At 49.4% G+C, this 20,692-nt stretch overlaps 1 protein-coding gene across 9 annotated transcripts in view; it reads right to left on the bottom strand.

Annotated features, from left to right (window-relative positions):
- The window catches only part of FAM135A (family with sequence similarity 135 member A), a 1,883,908-nt gene that overhangs the window by 904,836 nt on the left and 958,380 nt on the right, over positions 1 to 20,692 (bottom strand). For 8 of the 9 annotated variants that reach the window (XM_069606210.1, XM_069606209.1, XM_069606213.1 and 5 more), the window contains one exon: positions 3,339 to 3,388. The exons of the other annotated variant lie outside the window; for it this stretch is intronic. In XM_069606210.1, coding sequence (XP_069462311.1) covers positions 3,339 to 3,388 — 50 coding nt within the window. The remainder of the gene's footprint in view (positions 1 to 3,338; positions 3,389 to 20,692) is intronic. 9 annotated transcript variants of the gene reach the window in all.

Genomic DNA, 20,692 nt, shown 5'->3' with positions numbered 1-20,692 from the left:
ACGTTAAACAAGTCGAAGTGTGAATTCTCAAAAGGATCTCTGAGATTTTTTGGACATATTTTCTCAGACAAAGGAATGAGACCAGATCCGGAAAAAGTCAAGGCCCTCAATTCAGCCGCCCCCCCGTCAACACCACGGACCTCAGGTCATTTCTGGGCCTAGCTAGTTACTGCTCCAGATACTTGAAAGATCATGCCACCGTCAGCAACCCGCTACGCCTGCTCACACGCAAGGACACACCATTCGTCTGGTCAAAAGAGTGCCGAGATGCATTTGAGGCGATACGAGAAGCCATATCTCAAGCCGAAGACATGGCATACTTTGATGCCGGCCGCGACACTGAACTGATTGTCGGTGCTAGCCCGGTGGGTCTCGGCGCCATACTGACTCAAAAAGACCCCAAAGACTCATACAACACCCACATAGTAGCGTATGCCAGCCGAAGCCTGACAACAACGGAACAGGCATACTCATAGGCGGAAAAAGAAAGCCTGGCGGTAGTATGGGCCTGTGAGTATTTCGATCTCTTCCTGTTCGGCAAGGAATTCACCATCATTACCGATCACCAGGCTCTGCTCACCATTTATGGAAGTCCGAAAGCCAGAATGCCGCCGAGAATAGCCAGATGGGGTCTACACCTACAAGACTACAGATTCACGATACTACACAGACCGGGGAAAGAGGAGAACCCTGCAGATTACCTCTCCCGCCAACCGGTAACCACGACCGCGTCACAACCATCCATAGCAGACGCATACATAAACTACATCATCTACAACCGCTGCCAATTGGATGTACAGAGCTGTCGGCGCAGTCGGAGTCAGACCCGGCACTCCGCATCGCAAGGCACTGCCTGCAAACCAATAAACCGACTCTCATGAGACAACAGGCCAGAGGAGAATCAGAAACCACACGTGAGGATGTCAAATGGTTCGACCAAGTCCGGGAAGAATTAACGGTGGTAGAGAACAACATACTATTAAAGGGCTGCAAAGTCGTCATCCCGAGAACCCTCCGGGAGAGAATAGTACACCTGGCCCACGAAGGACACCGAGGCGTGGTCGCCACGAAGCGCCTCCTTCGTCAAAAAGTGTGGTTCCTGCAGCTCGACCGCCTGGTTGAAACCGTTGTAGGAAGCTGCCACATCTGTCCCCCAAGAAGCGCCACCGCCACATCCAAACCCCTTACAGACGTCACATCTGCCGAACAAAGTGTGGGAGGAGTTAGCAGTAGATCTGTTTGGACCGCTGAGTAACTGAACACATGTGGTCGTGCTCATAGATGAACATTCCAGATACCCCGACGCCCAGATCGTGGAGAGCAGTGCAACATCAAGCGTCATTCCAGCACTCGACAGAATGCTATCAGCCTATGGCATTCCCAAGGTCATAAAGTCGGATAATGGTCCTACATTCACAAGCCACGACTTCCAGAAGTTTGCAAACTACATGGGGTTCCAACATCGACGAATAACCCCCCGATGGCCACAGGCCAACGGCATGGTCGAAAGGTTCATGGCCAGCAACAAGAGAACATTACAAATCGCCCGTGTCCAAAACAAGCCATTCGAGCAGGCTCTCAACCAGCTACTCAGAGAGTACAGGCACACGCCTCACAGCACGACGGGTGTATGTCCGGCAGACTTGCTATTTAGGAGGACAATCACCACGAGGCTACCAGAAGATCCAAGGCCACAAGAACTGACGCCTCTGGAACAAGAAGCAAAGGAAAACGACACCCCGAGGAAGGCAAAGACAAAGGAAGTCACTGACAGGAAAAGAAGAGCCCGCAAAAGCATAATGCAACCTGGTGACGAAGTATGGCTCAGACAACCCACGAGTCGCAAAGAGGAAGCCACTTTTGCATCTACCCCACTCATCATAACTCATAAGTAAGGTACCATGGTCACAGCCCAGAGGAGTGACTGCTCCACAATGACTAGAAACAGCTCGCATTTCAAACGTGTCATACCGACCCAAGGAGGCGGGCGGGCAATGGACAGAGATAGCAAGGATGACAGACTACATGAAGAAGCCTATCAAGACGGAGAAGAGTCCGGAGGGGAAGCAGGCACTCCACCACCCGCCGCGGAGAGAGCAACCCCAAGCAAAGCGAGGCGCCCCCAGAGGAGCCGCATGAAACCACTTCGCCTCATAGAAGAAATGGGGTGAGAGAAAAAGCATGGGACTCGCATTCTAAAAAGGGAGGAGATGTCAGATAGCCCACATCGCTGTGTGGGCGGGCCGCCGTTGTGGCCCCAGGACATGACGTCCCGGACGTGACGTCAGGGGAAGGTCGGGGATAGTTGCGGCAGTTGCTGCCTGAACGTGAATAAAGCATGTTCTGCATACGCCTGGCTCCAGCTTATAATTCAGCGCGCGCGCTCCCTGGTGCCCGTGAGCCCCGAGAGGGGAACATAACACCCTCTTGTCTGTAATTATCTACTGTACATACATCACTTTCCTGGTGTGATATGTTGTTTACACACTGTCTTGGTGTTATCAGTTACCCACTTGTCGGATTGTGTATTAGATTTGTTTGTGCCTATTGATGTTTTGAATGCTTCAGAAGTGTTGATTTCATAATAATTAATTGAATTTCATGTGTAGGACTACGTGTGTGTGTAAATTCATTTAGGGACCATACACATTTTGATATATGTCTTTGTCAAACCTGTTTAAATAGCGAGCAGAACTAGAACCCTGATATAATAGGTGCAGTCTTAGCTTTCGTTACAGTAGGGATACCCCCTTTAGTCATTGTTTAATAAAAAAGTTGCATTTTCTCTTGCCAATATTCATAATTCAGATTTGTGCCACCCTAATATGATTAACGTAAGTAGGATCAGCCATAGTACGTCGTCGTTCGGGCATATATGCTTAGTTGGTCAAGTTTTATGGATTATATTTGTGATAAATAATTAAGATAATCCTTTGTATTAGTATTTAATATGAAATGTACGACAATTAGAATAGTTTTCCTTTCTGTTCTGTCTAGTTTAGTTTATCGTGTATTCTGTTAATGGAAGTCAATGTATTGTAGTATTTTTTTCTGTCTTTCTTTTGTAATAAATATATTCGGAATGTTTTATATTTGAAAAGTTGATTTTATTAACTAAATCAAATAAAAATATATATATATTCATATTACCAGCACACATTTATATAGCTCACACGACATGCTTAGTTTTACATATTACTCAATTGAAAGTTACTCCAAAGGTCGAAGAATAAAATCAGCAAATGCCAAAAAAGCAAACAAGTCATTTAATGAGAAAGTGATTATTTAAATCAAAAGTATTACTTTTGCAACCTATTTCAAGTAAGGAAGCACTGTACCTTGACATCTTCACATAGTTCCGCCAGCCGAGCATCTACGTCTATTTTTTCTGGGGAAAAAACAATTTAGATACATGCAAAAAAAATCAGTTTCAGAACATATTGCATGTAGTTATTCACTGGCATTTGATGAACGAAGCGTGCAAGTAAGTTTTTTCACAAATTGCATGAATAATTGCTAAATGTAAGCAATCTGGCGTCACCCAGGGAAAAAAGCCAGCAAGCTGCATTATGTATCCTGTGTTAATGCTAGTTCTGAAACGACAACATGTATCCGATGAACAGTTAAAAGGAGTCGATACCGTTAAAACGTGTGTTATGCTTATACTCTGGGCATATGTTTTCTCTATACACAAGTCTTACAAAATGACCGAAAATGCCCCAATATCTATCATCGCCTCTTTACATGAAGCTCTGTAAGGTCAAACAAAAAAGTGAAATAGGTGTGACAGAGTGCAACACATTGAGATAGATTCGTTACACAATCCCTCAAAAAGAAACTCCACAACCCAACATTCAGTACTAGTGGTTTTCTACACTCAGCTGCGTTATGCATATTTTATGCAACAAAAAAGCATGCACTAATCCCAACATTTCCCAAAAGTGGCAAGAATTTTCAACAAACTTTCAAAACGAGATTATGCAACCAGAGCACGTTGAATACAACGAGTGGGTGATAGTTATACAAGACATTGCTGCTACCGTATTTTTTTTTTTTAAATGTCTGGTCATTTTAATAGCTTTCATTTGTGTTGCCGTCTTTCTGCTACAACACAACAGTAGCAACAAAGGTCAGTGTGCACCCAAAGGTTATTTAGAATGGCATTAACATTGTGCACGTGCATGAAAAAGTCAAGAAATGATATTTTTCTGTGGCGTATACAGTAAGCAACTACAGGCTGTCTGTGGTCCCCATGCGTGAATTTTGATATCAATTTAAAAAGACAAAACACACACACACACACACACGTTACATTGAGTAATGTTCATTACAGGAACCAGATGTAATTTTAAAAATTCTCGCACACAGCCCAAAATGAGCTTCAACGTGTGGGTTAACCCCATTTCCCTTCTTTTTAAACTGCAACCTCTTGAATAAAAAAAGACTGTAGAAAGCTAAAAGCAAAAAAAAAAAAAATCAATAGATATGATTTATAGAATAACCCAACGTTAATCAATGACCAACTTGTTATTCTCTCAACCAGGTTCTTCTCCCCAGGAGTTTGTATTCAAAACAAAACAGCAAACAATTTGCAGTTACTTTTCTGGATGGTGAGATTTTAAAATGATGACCAAATAATCGTTGCAGTGCAAAAACTGGTGGTGAGACAGTAATGGTCATAGAAAAGGTGGTGACTGAACCAGATCGAGCACTGCAGATCGCCAAGATCGAAAGGTCTCCAACAACAGCGTTGGTGTGACCGTGCAATAGAGATGGTTACGTTTAACACTCAACAATGAACACTACCATCCAACAAAGAGCAGTAGTAAGAAGTTAGCTGCTGACTATTGCAACAAAGTAAATGATTTGTGAGATCTTGATGAACGGTTGCTCAAAGACATACATTTTCAAGGTTTAATCACATCAGGGCTTGTAAGGTCTCCTGTAAACAGGCATTTCAGGTAAAAATGAAACACAAAAATAGTGACAGAATCAGAAATTCGAGAACAAAATAAGAAGAAAAACACAAAAAAAAGAATCCTTTGGAGCTTCATAGCTAATTGATCAGTTGGCTCTGTGGGTGGTTTTATGATCTTAAGACAGCAGCCAGTCCAAACCACAGGTGAGTGTTCGCAGTTGGATAACAGATTCTGCAACACCTTCCAAGCACTATTATTTGCAGGAGTATATCCGGTCACTTTCTGTAGCAAGTCAATGTGTACATTTTCACAAGTACAGAACAAAGTTGAAGTTATTCATGTAATTCGGATTAGCACTCACTTGGCAAATTGATATTTGTCTCTTCTACTTTCCACTACCTATTCCTCATGGAAGACTTTCAGGAATCTTATGAATGTTGCATCAAAACAAAATTACTCACCGTAATGACTAACACACTCCTAGTCCATAGCCTCCTTTCCTCCATTCTTGAGACATTCCGTCCTTCGGAACGCGACCAGAGCACTTTTTGAAGCATCAAAAAATGTATTGTCCTTCAGTCCTTTTCTATCGCCAAGGCCGGAAGACACACTGGCAATAAGGAACATTTTAGAGGGGTTGGCAGGCAGGCATACGGGGGAAATGGGACTATGGACTACGCGTATGTTAGACACTACAGTGAGAAACTTTGTTTTACTCCTACGTCCCATCCCCTTTCCTCCATACTTGTGGGAGATTCACAAGCACGGATACTAAACTGAGTGGATGGAAAACTCCCTTACCTAAACAGGTTCTTCAGCACAGCCTGAACAAACTGAGTGTCAGCTCATGAACTGTGGTCGAGGCAATAGTGTTTACAAATGTCAAGGGGGAGGCCCACGCGGCGCCCTAGCAATGGTTTCCCAAGGAACATGTTTTTGAAAAGCTATGGCCGCAGCTTTGCCCCGCACCAAGTGCGCATGGATGCCTTTGGGTGCTTGAAGTCCCTCAACTGAGTAAGCTTCTGAAATGCAGGAGGTTATGCAGCAGGAAATGAAAGCGTTAGATGTCTGCGCCCTTTTAGTTTATCAAAATGTAACAAAAAGGTGAGAGGTTCTGAAGTCTTTCATTCTTTCTAAATAAAACGAGAGCCGTTCCAATGTCCAGGTTGTTAAGGTCCTGCTTGGTGTCCGACGCCAGGTCAGGAAAAAGGAGTGATAAAGAGATAGACTGGTTAATGTAAAATTCCGCCAATTTTCGGAAGCCAGACAAGGCTCCTCAATGAAAAGAGTCTGAAGCTCCCCAATCCTTCTGGCTGACGTAATGGCAACCAGAAAAGCCACCTTCCAGGTGAGGAGTTTCAACTCCCACCATTGCCAAAGGTTTGAAAGGTTTGTGACAAAGCACGTCGAGTATCACATTGAGGTTCCATTTAGGGTGAGGTGGCTTGACAGGTGGAAAAAGGTGAAGGAGACCTGTGAAACACCTTTTTATCACCGGATTAGTGACCGTTAATTAACAAGCGTCTGTGTTAAGTTAAACACCAATAGCGGACTAGTATGTTCTAGCCAGTAAGATAGTTCAGCGGGTTGAGCCCTCGCTGCTGCGATCTGAGCGTGATGTGCAGGTCGCAGGTTCGAATCCCGGCAAGGCCAACTCAGCCTTTCATCCTTCCGAGGTCGATAAATGAGTACCAATTTCGGTTAGGCGATATTGTATGTAAATATGTGCTCTGTAAAGCACTTTGGATTAAGGCGCTATATAAATAACACATCATTACCATTACATGAGTGGATATGAATGCCTGTAGCCCCAAGGTCCGAAATGAACTAAATGACACAATCTACAGATGCCCATCTAGGATCAAGCTGCTTTTCTAGGCACCAGTGACAGGAATTGAGCCACTTACCCCTGTACTTAGCTCACATGGAACTGGATGATGAGCATGTTGTCCTTCGAGAAACTGAACTGTGCTAGGTACCTGATCTCCTGAACCATGCTGCCAAGCTGAAGGATTGTGTGGAGGGATGCCATTCTGGTGCAAAAGATTGTGAGTATACAGGCAAGCTGATCAGAGGATATACTGATAGATGTTGCAGCTCCGAGACCCAGAACCTGGCTGGCCACAAAGGAGCTATGAAGATTAGAGTGCAGCTGTGTACTCTCCTCGGAAGAGGAGGGAAGCCACACACCAGCATCCCGTCCCACAAAATCTCAATTGCATCCCCAGGGAACCCAGATCAAGGGCTTCCCTGGAGGCATAATGCAGACGTTTCCTTCCAGAGGGTGTCGCAAGCAAGTCTACAGTCTGAGTCGGAGCTGATTTGCGTGGGATGATCTTGAATCTTTCTTGGGGAATATGCAGATTGAAATCGGACAGGTCCAAGATAGTGTGAAGGCTAGCCTGGTTGGTTTTCGGCAGTGTAAACAAGCGGGAATTAAACTCCACGCCCCCTTCCGCCGAAAGAACTTGTTCTACTGCCCTCAAGTCCGGAAGCTTCTGAACTTCAGGCGCGGAGAGAGGTATCCCGGTCTGGTGTTAAGGGGGATGGGCTGGAGGGATCGCTGGAAGGGGCAGCTGGAAACCCAAATGGGCGACTGACAAGACCAGCTGATCTCAAAGCCTCCAGGTGCAAGGAGATGCACCCCCACTGGAGTAACATGGGTCCGCTAGGAACCATCATTTGGCAGAACACCAGAGGGGGTTACTGCTCTCGGCAGAGTTGGCTGAGGAGAGGGGAAAAACCAACCCCTTTGCTGCTTGCAGCGGGGGCTGCTTGGAGAACAGTCTGGCTGACGAGTCTTGTGGTCCCGACACCCTGAGAAGGATCTCGAGTAGAAAGCCAAAGGAAAAAACGATCTGGCAGTTACAGGCTTCACGAAGACCGACAAAGATCTGGCTATTAAGATACTAACTTTTGTCTTCGCCAGCTCTTCGTCGGTGGAACTGTGGAAGAGCTCCTTGCCCTCCTGTGAGGAGTCAGGAATGAAATTAGGATACAAATTAGCCATGATTTTGATTAAAGCATTCTATTGAAAATAAAAGGGTTTGGCAAAATGACCATCTGACCCTGCTCAAACAGGAATTTCCGTGCCTAAACCAAAAACAACGGATCTGTCTGTGTCAGGATGTCAAGATCAAAATTGTCTTGTGTCCAAAGTTCCATTATGACCCTCACACAACAAACTAAACTCTAAGGTGAAGGAGGATATGTCTTTAACCGTGAGTGGTTTTGACAAGTGTTCATAAAGAGAATAAATGGCTCCAACACAATAGTTCCTTGTGTCTTTCATGACCAACACCAACACTGTCAGACAAAGCTGTTTAGCTTTGTAGTGGTCTCTTTCTGTACACCTGAAAAATTAACACAGTTCCTTTATCTAGTCCTGATATTCCTCTCAGGGCTTCTTTAAATCTTGCACATTTCTTGTACTTGCCTGCTATACTCTCCTACCAGGGCTTCTTTCATTATACAGGTTCTCAACCCTCGGCCAGAGTTGCCCATATACTTTATGGGATAATGTGTCTGCTTGACATATTATCCTGTTCGGGTATCCTCTGTGCTTGCACTACATACATACATATAATTACAAGGGTTCTGCACACGATTCAATTCCCCCTTTCACAGTCAATCTTTTCACTTCTTGTCTCTCTGTTACTTTATTTACATTTGGTTTCATTCGGCCGCTGACATGCCCCATGTTCCCCGCTGTCTCTGGGCGAACTCACAAGCTTTTGTTGGCATTCTGGATTTTCCCGCAGTCAGCCACGGAAGGTTCTCTGTGTTTCCTTCTCGCGACCGCTTTCTCTTTGTTCTTCCATCCCTCGTGGATTCCACTTGACACATCTGCTCCATTCCGGGCTCCGGTAAATGAAGCACTGCTTTTTGTCACATGCGAACGCCCAGGAGTCTCTAGGTGGCTCCTGGCATTACTGCAGCATGTCTTGCTCTTGAAGCAGCTTCTTTCTTCGTCGGCGAGCCACCTGGTTTCACCACGCCAGTCTTAGCCTTTTGTTTTCACAGTCCTCACAGAGAGGTTCAGATCTCTCCCACCAGCATTAGAAGCAGCTTCAGACTATGATTCAGTTCTTTAAATTTCCCCGGCACAGGTGTATGCAAGTAGCACCTAGGTTTGTAGCCTCCTTCACATTCCTCGATCCCTCTTCCTCGTCCCAGTATATCAGTAATTTTGGGAAAGGAAGTCAATTTTTGATGATTGGATTGGAGAACTTGGAAAAGTATTTTCAAAGGTCTTAGATAGCAAATCAGTCCTGGATGATAGATAGGTGGAACTGGTGAAGGTGGCTTCATGTTTCACAAGGCAGGCCAATGTTGGAAGGTTGGCCTACAGATCTGGATAAAATGTTTTCACTATTCTTCACAGGGGAATGAGTAGATGTAGGACAATAGGCCGTAAGTGCATTAGACATAGGAGGGTTATTTCCAAGGGAAAATGCGGGATACTGTGTCTCACCCGGTCAAGCCATGACATCTTCCCAGTGGTTGTCTCCCCCATGTGGGCCTCCCTGATATAGCCGTCCCTAGGGTCAGGATCAGGTAGTGGCTGGCGACCCCTGGCTGCATGGGAGGAGGTCACTGCAGGAAATCAGTGACGACTCCATCAGATTCATCACATTCCTTTGAAAACTTGGTTGCATGAAGCCACGCATATTTTGGGCCAGAACTCTGGCATCGGACAAGCCAGACTTGAAACCCTCAAGTTTGTCCTGAGGAATGCATTGCTCGAACAACTCTCTCCATAACTTTAGATTAGCTGCAGCTAGGACCACATCTGTATTTGCCTGACGCAGCATAAGTCCCATATTCGCAAAGATTTTATTCTCCCCTTCCAAAAGATGTATTCCATCTACGACCAGGGAGGTGATGAAGTACCGTTTGGGTTGGAGCCCATGGTGTTCAGGTTGGAGAGGGACTTCCCCAAAGAGTTTTACAGTGAAGATGAGGATGTGTTCGTACTAGCCGAGGACCTGGGGGTCACCAGTGGCTTTGACACATCACCATAGATGGATATCTTCCCCGACCCCACTCAAGGCAAGACTCATGCCGCTTTCCAAGGGAAGATGTCCAGGTTGTCAGACATGGAACAAGTTACTTACCTGTAACTGTTGTTCTCCAGCATGGGTCTGGCATGGATTCACATGCTCATGAATATTCCCTGTCGTCAGGCTGGGAATGGAACAAGTTAGCCGGTCAAGTGGCACAGCGAGTAGAGCGCTCGCTTTGACATCAGTGCAGAGCCTGCGAATGCAGGTTCGAATCCCGGCAGCGCCAAACTCAGCGTTTCATCCTTCCGAGGTCGATAAATGAGCACCACACACCGTGGGTAATAATAAGCAGCGCTCAGATACCTGAGGGTTCGTAGCGCTATATAAATGCCAAATTATTATTATTATTATTATTATTATTACTTACCTGTAACTGTAACTGTTGTTCTCCAGCATGCTCATGAATATTCCCCGTCGTCAGGCTGGGAATCCTCGGTAAAGAAAACATCAGTATCAGTTTCGTTTCTGATCTGTCTTTCTTAGTAGTAACCAATCACTGATCTCTGGGTCATACTGCCCCCAGCCAATGACTGCCCTCTCCCTAAGCCCCGCCTCTGGCAGCCATCCTCAGATTTGGTAGCACGTAAAGTGGCAGTATGACCAAGTGAAGAGCCGCAGAGGGGTAGGCGGGAGGGTTCGCATGTGAATCCATCCCAGACCCATGCTGGAGAACAACAGTTACAGGTAAGTAACTTGTTCCTTCTCCAGCATGGGGTCTGGCATGGATTCACATGCTCATGAATAAAAGAATACATAGCAGTACACACATGCACAACCACGGGAGGTGGCAACAGGCTCAACATTAAGCATCTCTTACCTCCTCACCAGGCTCACCTTAAGCGAACAGGTTGCGCAGCACTGCTTGGCCGACCCTGGACTCCTCCCTGAAGTCCCGATCGACGCAGTAGAATCTTGTGAAGGTGTGTGTCGACCTCCACGTAGCAGCCCTGCAGATGTCCAGCAGGGGCACACCAGACAGGAACGCGGTGGTAGCAGCGATCGCTCTGGTCGAATGGGCTCTCGGACGGCCGGGCAGCGGTCGGTTTGCCAACCAGTGACAGTGCATGATGCAGCCGGAGAGCCATCTGGAAATGGAAGTCTTCGAGAGAGCCTTTGCTTGATTCACAGTCCCAAAGTTCACAAACACCTGTGACGTCTTCCGAAAACTCTTCGTGCGGTCCACGTAGAACTTCAGCGCTCTAGCTACATCCAGCGAGTGCAAAGTCCTCTCGGCCGGCGTCGAAGGCGACGGGAAGAAAACTGGTAACACCAAGGGCTCGTTGAGGTGGAAGTCCGACGGCACCTTAGGCATGAAGGAGGGGTGCGTCCTCAGCACCACCCTTGTGTCGTGAAAAGTCAATTATGGAGGCTTGTAAAATAGGGCCTGGATCTCTCCCACTCGTCGTGCGGAGGGTGATGGCCACAAGAAATGCTGTTTTCCACGAAAGGAACTTCAAAGGCGCCAAATGCATAGGCTCGAATGGCGGCCCCATGAGCCTGGTCAGCACCACGTTGAGCTCCCACGCCGGGGCCGGAGCCTTCACCGGCGGGAACGATCGGAACAGTCCCTTCATTAACTCCTTCACCAGACAATGGGACCACAGGGATGAGCACCCCGGAGTTCTGGTGTAGCGGGAGATAGCCGTCAGATGGATCTTGATGGAGGCATGGGCCAGCCCACATTGGCCAGCGATAGCAAGTACAGCAGCACTTGAGGGGATGTAATCCATAGAGGGTTAATCTTCTGTGCCCAGCACCAGACAGAAAACCTCTTCCATTTGTGTCCCTAGCACTTGAGAGTGGAGGACGCCCTAGCCTTTGCAAGCACCTCCTTGCAGTCCGACGGGATATCGTACCCTCCAAACTCTACTGCTGCAGGAGCCAGGCCTGCAAGTTCAGCGACCCCGGGTCGTGGTGGAGGATGGCGCCACCTCCTTCTCTGGTGAGGAGATCCGCGTCCGTTGGCAGTTAGACAGAAGGCATCGCCGATGCTTCCCGGCTGGGGAAACCTGCTGGCGAACCTCCGGCACTTGGTGTTCGTCGTCGTCACGAATAGGTCGATCTGGGGATTGCCCCATCGACGGAATAGCAGATCCACTTGATCCTGACAGTTCCCACTCGTGGCACGAGCGCAGCTCCCTGCTGAGTGAGTCGGTGACAGTGTTCTTTATCCCTGCCAGATGGAAGGGTACCAGAAACATCGCTTGGGTGACGGCCCAGTGCCACAGATCCTGGGCTTCCTTGGATAGGGCTGGGGATCTGGTGCCTCCCTGCTTCCGGATGTAGAACATCATGGTGGTGTTGTCAGTGAAAATCCTTACCACCTTGGCCTCGAGGGTCGGGAAAAACGACCTGAGGGCCCACAACACGGCTCAGAGCTCCAGGACATTGATGTGTAGTGACCTCTCCTCCGGGAGCCAGAGGCCTCTTGCGTGGAGATCTCCGGTGTGCGCTCCCCATCCCTCCAGGAAGGCGTCCGTCGTCACAGTCTCCTGATGTGCCGGGGTCTGGAAGTCCATACCCGCCGCCAGATGTGCACGGGTCCCCCACCACCGGATCGCTTGGCGGAAGGTCTCATACGCGGGATCCTGTCTTCAAAGCTGCCCACCGCCTGCATCCAACGGGCATCGAGGAACTCTTGCACTGGACGCATCCGCAGCCTGCACAGGCGCTCGAGGTAGATGCACAAGGACATCATGCCGAGAAGGGACTTGATGGACCTCACCCTGGCCACGTCCATGGTCAACAATCATTGTACCTTGCCCAGGATGGCCTTCGCCCTTTCCTCAGACGGAGAAGCCAGTCGCGGCACTGTGTCGAGCCTGGCTCCCAGGAACAGAGCGACTTACGACGGTACCAAGTGGGATTTCACGAAGTTGATTGAAAATCCCAGATCCGTGAGCAGCTGGACGGTCTTCGCCATGTGCCCGACGGCAAGTTCTCTTGTCTTTTCTCGGATGAGTCAGTCGTCCAGGTAGGGGTAGGCGTGGATCCCCTGTAGGCGCAGCCACTGGTGCTAGGCACTTGGTGAGTACCCTGGGTGCCGACTTCAAGCCGAAGGGAACGGCCTTGAACTGGTAGTGTCGCCCTTGGAATACGAATCTGAGGAACTTTCGATGTCCTTTTAGAATCGGGATGTGAAAGTAGGCATCCTCCAAGTCCAGCGACGATAGGAAGTCGCCTTCCTCCAGCTGTCCCAGCACGTGCTGGAGGGTGACCATCCAGAACTTCTGGGACTTGATGTACTTGTTTAAACGATGAAGGTCCAGGATGGATCGCCAGCTGCCGGTCTTCTTTCTCACGAGAAAGTATCGTGAGTACACTCCGGAGCCTCTTTGGGACGAGCTCGATGGCTCCTTTCTTCAGCATCGCCCTTACTTCCAGGAGCAGTTGAGGGACGTGGATTTCCTTTCTGGCGACGGGTGGAATGCAGGGGCACTTCTTCAGAAACTCCAGAGTGTGCCCGCGGGCCACGGCATCCAGCACTCGTCGGTCGGTGGAGATGGACTCCCACATGCGGACGAGCTTCGCCAGCCGGCCTCCCACCGGGTTGCTCAGGTGGGGGCCAGACGCTACGGCTGGTTCAGTCCTGCTTGGCAGCGGCCTTGCCGCCTTGGCCTCCTTGGTGACGACGACAAGATCCTCCTGACTTGCTGCGTCCTCTGTAGGCCTCCTGCGACGAGGAGCGAGCCGCCTAACGGTACGTCGAGGAGCTGCCGCCGAATCCTTTGGAGGCACCTTGCTTGCCTCCGAAGTTCTGAAAGGGTGGCTGCCGTTGGTACAACACCCCCAAGGCCCGAGCCGTCTCCGTGTTGGCCTTGATGGCCTGCAGTGACTCGTCCACTGTCTTGTCGAACAGGTTGTTCCCGTTGAAAGGCATGTCCAGAACTCTGGTCTGCACGTCTTGATGGAAATCGGTTGCCTTTAGCCAACCACGCCGGCGAAGGCAAAGACTGTTGCCCATCTGGCGAAAACCGGTGTCAGCAATGTCCGTGGCTACTGTTATGGCATGGTCCGACGCCACCTCGCCTTCCTGTAGGATCTGCAGGGCCTCAGCCCTCTTGTCGGCCGGGAGGAAGTCCAGAAGGGAAGTGATCTTAAACCACAGCTCCCTGTCGTAGCAGGACACAATCGCGAGGGCGTTGGCCGCTTTAATCATCGTCGCCGCCAACGAAATGACCCGCCGTCCTATGGCGGCCAGTTTCTTCCGTCCGGCGGGGAGATCGAAGTTGAAGCCGCCGCCCCCGCCGCTTTCTTCTTGGCCGCCGCAGAGATGACCGAATCCGGGGTCGGCTGCACCCTAAGGCACATGGGGGCAGAATCCGGGACCCGGTACTTCTTCTCGTACCGGTCTCTCTTGGCAGGAGTCGTGGACTGGTTTTTCAGGAGCGACGGCCCCTCATCCCAGATGTTGTCAAGTAATGGCAACGAGAGGACCGTCTTCCTCTTGGCCTCACGCCGTTGGTAGAGAAAACCTTCCTTCTTCTGTTCCTCGGGGCAGAGCTGGAAGAGCTCGGATGCCCTGGCGATCATGGCGTGGAAGGAGACAATTTCATTGGGTGGGGAGGCCCGAGGAGGTGGTGATGGAACGGCCATCCCGTCGTCACCACCGTCGTCATCCGTCCCCGTCGTGGCCATCTCTGTTCCTGTGCCATCACTCGGATCAGGGGAAGGAGACGAGGGCTGCGAAGGCCGTGAAGGTTGGAAGGCGGGGGGGGGGGAATTCTCCTCCGCTTGCTTGGAGGGCTTCCCAACGGTCCAGGCTCCGCTGGATCGTCCGTTGGGGGTAAGGGCAACCTTGTCCTTATCTCTGTACACAAGGCTTGGATCGCCCAGGTACCAGCTGCGACGGGCGCAACGGTTGGGGAGTGGAATCCTCCGCCTCCACGGGTTCCTCGTTGGCACCACCGTCGCTTACTTCGTCTGCCTCGTCGGGATCCCTCCCGTGGGACCGGACCTCCTCGAACTTCTTGTTCAGGATCTTAGCGACACCAGCCAGCTCCTTCTCAGAGGCTGTATCTGTGTCCGTGTCTTATTGATGGGTTGAAAAGAGGATTCCCTCCACGGTGGCAGGGAAACTCTGGGCCCCGAGTTCGCCTCCACAGGCTTCGCCAGGGCAGCCACGACTCCCTCGATAGAGGCTTCAACCGGGTGAATCAGGGCCTTCATGACTTTGGACACGCTTGAGGCCTTCACCTTGGGGGGAGGGTCACCGCCTCGCTCCCCCTCGGCTGTCTCCGTCGGGATCGACCGGGACTTCTCCCAAAGCTTACCTGGGTTCTCCGATTTCCTCTTCCCCGAGCCAGAGCGTTGGCTCGTGGTTGATGGCGTCGGTGAAAGTGTGGCCTGCCTGGCAACCGAGGAGCCTGACTGATCGGCGCTCCCATTGCCTGCAGACTCGCAGTGCTTTGCCTTTTGTTGGGCCCCCGTTGCCGGAGCGCCCTCAAAGGTCTTAGAAGACCGCTCGGACTTCTTCTTCTTCTCACCTACCGCTGGGCTCTTCCCTTCCAACCAGTTGGTGAGGCGGATACGCCGATCCTTCATAGTCCTTTCCGACATGTTCTTGCAAAACGCACAGTCCTTCTCCACGTGCATTTTGTCTTCGTGAAGGCAGTAGAGGCGTCTGGAATGCTCATCCTCCTTGAAGACATTCTGCAATCCGCATCCAGGGAAGCTCCTGAACAGTTGGGATCCGGGCGTCGTGTTTCTTTTGTCCTGGGCCATGTCCACGCGGGGTAGGCCTCAAAGATCTTCCGGAATCCTCTGAGAAGTGAAACTCGACGAAAATTCAAAAACGGGTCCCCGTTGATCGGAAGTAGAAACGGTGGAGCTTGAGGCTCGATTGACCGAAAAAATTAGATTAAACTCTTTGAAAAATCGCAAAACGCAGTAAAAGCTCGAGAGCTATAGCACGAGGACTCCCAACACTTGAACGTGTGGTAAAAATCTGAAGATGGCTGCCAGAGGAGGGGCTTAGGTAGAGGGCAGTCATTGGCTGGGGGCAGTATGACCCAGAGACCAGTGATTGGTTATTAGGAGAAAGACAGTTCAGAAACGAAACAAACTGATTTTTTCTTTACCAAGGATTCCCAGCCCGACGACAGGGAATATTCATGAGCATGTGAATCCATGCCAGACTACATGCTGGAGAATGGGGCTTTCGGCTGCATTCAGATCCAAGATACAGTATGAGCTCTGTCAGACCCTGGATGATGCCCGTAAAATGGAGACACTGCTGCCCATCGGAGAAGCCTGCCTCTGCTGCGGCAGTGGACAGGAATCTGGTGAGGAAATCACCAGGTGCTTCTATCTTCTCATGCCTTCCCTGAAAGTTTGGTGGTTCAGGCAGTGATGGAAAACTTAAAAACATCCACTTTCCCATCCCTCCCTGCAACAGGGAAAGCAAGAAACATGACGCTTGGGTGAAAAAGATGTTTGCAGTCTTGCCCTACATGTGGAGAACACTTCATGTGCTCTTACCAAGTTCTCTTTTGGGCTGTGGTCAACTGTGGAATGCGCGGCCAAGCGCATGCCTGAGGAAGAGATGCTGGATGGTTCCCAGGCTCTGGTGGCTGATGGCAGGGAGACTTCCTGCCAGAAGTTACAGTTAGGCTTGGACACCAAGTCAATGGCCACAGGAACGGTTACTCAGGCGGGTTGAGGATGTCAGGTTTTGCGACTGAAGTACAGAACAGGTTGTTAGACATGCCGCTTGATGGCCAGAACCTGTTCTGCTCAAAGTCCGGCAGTCCAAGGCTACGGCAAAATCTTTGGGGCTGGCCGTGCAACAGCCTTCTGTGCAATCTGCCCTAGTTAGGGTTTTTTGTCCCTACTCTACCTATGCAGCTAGAGGATGTGGTCAGGCCCACACCCTGAAAAGACTGCAAGGGAGATGCTGCCCAACAGGCAGAGATAGGGGTGCCACCGTCCCCTCCGATCCCCAGGGTGCTAAACCTCAGTGACGGGCTCTGCCACTCTACACCATGTGGGGGGTAGACTTTCCCTGTTTGGCTTGGAATGGTACTAGATCACGTCCGATGCATCGGTCATGCATCAGGGTTATTGTCTTCCACTCAGTCAGTGCTCCACAGGCCATGGGCCTTTGCGCACTACCCCGCCTCCAGATTCCATCCTCATGGAAGAGTGTCAGCTTCTGTTAAAGAGCGCAATAGAACTGAAAGCAGGCTCAGAACGAGGCAGGGGATGGTACTCCACTAATTTTCTGGTGCCGAAGGAGGACGGAGGCTTGGGTTCTATTCTGGATGGTTACCTTAGCCCCCAATACAGCAAGCTCTTGACCTGCAGGACTGGTTGGTGTCACTAGACCTTCAGGATGCCTACTTTCACTTTCCGATTCATAGGAGAGACAGGAAGTACCCCAGGTCTGTTATGGGCCATCATCACTACCAGTGCAAGGTCCTGCCATTCGTTTTTTCTTCGGAATCCAGAGTTTTCACCAAGCTGCTAGCGGTGGCTCGCCTCAGGAGGGAGAGCATCAATGTCTTTCCTTACCTGGACGACTGGCTCATCCAAGCTTGCTCACTGAGTCTATGCACTCTTTTGCACAGCCTGGGCTTTTTTCCCTTAACTACAAAAAGGCTCAGGTTTTGCCATCCCAGTATCTTCGATTCATCAGAGCAATCTTGGGCACTCATGTGGGCAGGGCCTTCCCTCCCGAAGTCCAAGGTGCGTAACATTTTTCAGATGGTTGATGTCTTCCAATCCCACAAATGAGTCCCTGCGTTAGCATTTTTGTGCCATTTGGGCATCATGGCCTCCAGCATCCTAGTAGTGCTGGAGGTTAGGCTGCGCATGAGATCGCTTCAGTGGCTTCTCCGTTGCCAATGGTTGCAGTTTCAGGGCCACATGTCGGATTGTTTGCAGGTCTCTGACAAGGTGGCTCAGGATCTTGCGTGGTATGCTGTGCGAGAAAACTTTGAGAGGCGCATTGTTTTGTCATCCTTGGCCCCGGGTGATGGTGGTCACAGATGCATCTCTGACTGGTTGGGGTGCTCAGCCGTCATACTTAATGGTGAGTGGACAGTGGTCTCCCGCAGATTTACAGGAACACATCAACTTGCTGGAGCTGAGGGCGATCAGGCTGGCCCTGGTCGCTTTTCTACTCTCTGTAAAACACAGGTCTGCGCTGATCCTGACGGACAACACAGTGGCCACGCATTAACTCGCCAAACAAAGTGGTGTGGGGCCCTTGCCCAGAGAAGCAATGAGACTGTGGTTCTGGGCTCAGTGTCTCAGATGGCTGCCCATCCTTTCCGGGGAGATAATAGATGGAATTTCTGGCATCAATCTCATTTTTAGGGACTACTCAAGTGGACCTCTACGCTTCCATTGTCAACAGGAAATTTGAATTGTTCTGCTCCAGGGAATCTGCTCGTCAGGGAGTGCTGGTGGACGTGCTTATGATCAAGTGGACTTTCAACCTCCTTTATGCATTCTCGCCAATCCCTGTCATTCTACTGGTTCTCAGGAAATTGTACCTGTTCGAAATCACAATGATCCTGATCGCTCCAGACTAGGCCCAGAGAACGTGGTATCCGGAGTTGCTGGACATGTCCATCTGCCCCCCTCCCTGGTGACTCCCGACGAGAGCCGACTTGCTTTCCCAATCGGAAGGGCGGTACCTCCACCCAAGCCTTAGCAGCCTGAACCTTCATGCTTGTTCACGGAGAGGCTGAGATACAAGGCGTGGGACTTGTCGGACAACATCTTCGAGGTACTCCCTTCAGTGCGGAGGCCTGCCACAAAATACATTTATGCCTGCAGATGGTGTACATTTTCGGTTTAGTGCAGGGAAAGGGATCTGGATCCTAGCCCGTCTGCAATCCGCAGTGTTGGATTTTTTTACTATCCTTGGCCCAGGTGTGCCTGCAGATTGAAACTGTAAAGGGTTATCTTGCTGCTATTTTGATGTTCAAGAGGTCCCCGGAATCGTTTTTCACAATCCACAGTGTTATGCAGTGCGTGCGGGTCTTGAGCAACCAGTTTCTTCCCTGCCCGTTTGTGGTTCTGGCATGGGATCTGAATATCTTTCTTTTTTTTAATTGGATTTTCAAGGTTTCAAACAAACAACAAAATTAAATCCAAATTTCCCTCCTCAAACAAACCCCTGTGACTCCCTCATACCAACTTCCCCTCCTTCCATCCCTCCCCCTGGCACAATGGACGTCCACTCAATATAAAATTCACACAATGTCCAAGATATGCAAATTCTGTGGCAATATTATTCCATATAATCGCCATGCAAAAAGTTCAAAATCGAAGCCCAATCAGACGAGAACTTAGCCTGTTCCCCTTGAATCGAATAGGTAACCCATTCCAAAGATACAAAATTCCATAGCTTATCATACCAGTCTCCGATATGTGGTGGGTCCACCGATTTCCACTTTCGGGCCAACACCAAGAGGGCTGCTAACTGGAGAATGTAAAACACTTCCCTCATGTGTTTCAGCCATGCTAAATTATCTGGTTGAGCCATGCCCAACTAAGTTTCTTCAAGACTTCTCTCTGTCTTGAGATCAAACATTTTCCCCATATCCCGCTGCACCTCTCTCCAGTATAGACTGAACCCGAATTTCATTTTAACGTTTCTTATAGGCACTCTGTTTGAGCCCCTTCATTCCTGTTCTTTTAGACTGCTCACCCTTAAGGTGGTTTATATGATTGCCATAACTTCCGCGAGGTGGATGAGTGAGCTCCAGGCAGAGTCTGTTTTTTTCCCAAGGAGAAGGTAACTGAGTGACACCCCCCTTTCTGTCGAAAGCGGTCTTGTATTTCCATCTCTCTTAGAAGGATCCATCGGCCTGTGTTTTTTCCTCCTCTGTTTCACCTTTCCAAGGCAGAGGAACGTTTCCAACAGCTGGATCTAGTGCGGCACCTTAAGTTCTACATCTCTCAGACTAGAAAGTATAGGATAGATAACCAGCTTTCTGTTGCTTCGCTAGAGCTCGTGCTGGCAGGGCTGTGACCAAATAGACCCTGTCAAGGTGGATCATTCTCTGAATTTCAGAGTGCTATGATCTGGCTGGAAAGCATGTGCGGGAGTTCTCAGAGCTCATTTTACCAGAGGAGTGGCGACCCCATCTGCCCTGCAGAGAGGCCTTGTTTGACTGGTTCTCTCAAGAGGTCAGGAGGAGATATGCAAAGATTCTACTTGATTTGGAGAGATCACTAAATCCCAAAAGGGTAAAGGAGAGAACCAGAAGGATAGCTCAGGGGCAAAACTCATGTCTTGTAAACAAGACAACGAGTGGCATGGGTTTGGGTACCCAGTCCCGGTACTGCAGTTAGAGGCTGGAGTCTGGCATTGTAGCACAATATAAGAAACCGATTTCATTTTTTTTTATAGAAGAAATTAAGATTACTGTGGCTGGTTCTGGGAGTTGTAATGATTGTAGAATGTACAGCTATATGTTTAAATGACAGTACAAGAAAGGTGTAATGCTTCAGGTCCTATGCCTTGAACGAGTTCTGCACTTATGCAGAATCCTTTGTTGATATATGTCCTATTATGGTTCCTGTATCGAGAGGGCTGGAACTCTGTCTAGCTTACTAAAACCATACAGATAGCGAACATGGCACTCATGAAGGCATGAGGGAGTCTGATTGGGATGCAGAAGGCCCAGAAACAGAAGGCAATGACGGTAAAGAGATAAGTCAAATGTCTAACCCATAACAAGCAGCGAACCA

This window comes from Ambystoma mexicanum, chromosome 4p (assembly GCF_040938575.1).
Source record: "Ambystoma mexicanum isolate Mex_15411 chromosome 4p, UKY_AmexF1_1, whole genome shotgun sequence".
Taxonomy (NCBI): Eukaryota; Metazoa; Chordata; class Amphibia; order Caudata; family Ambystomatidae; genus Ambystoma; species Ambystoma mexicanum.
The sequence above is the reverse complement of the archived record's forward strand: the minus strand, read 5'-3'. Positions and strand labels throughout refer to the sequence as shown.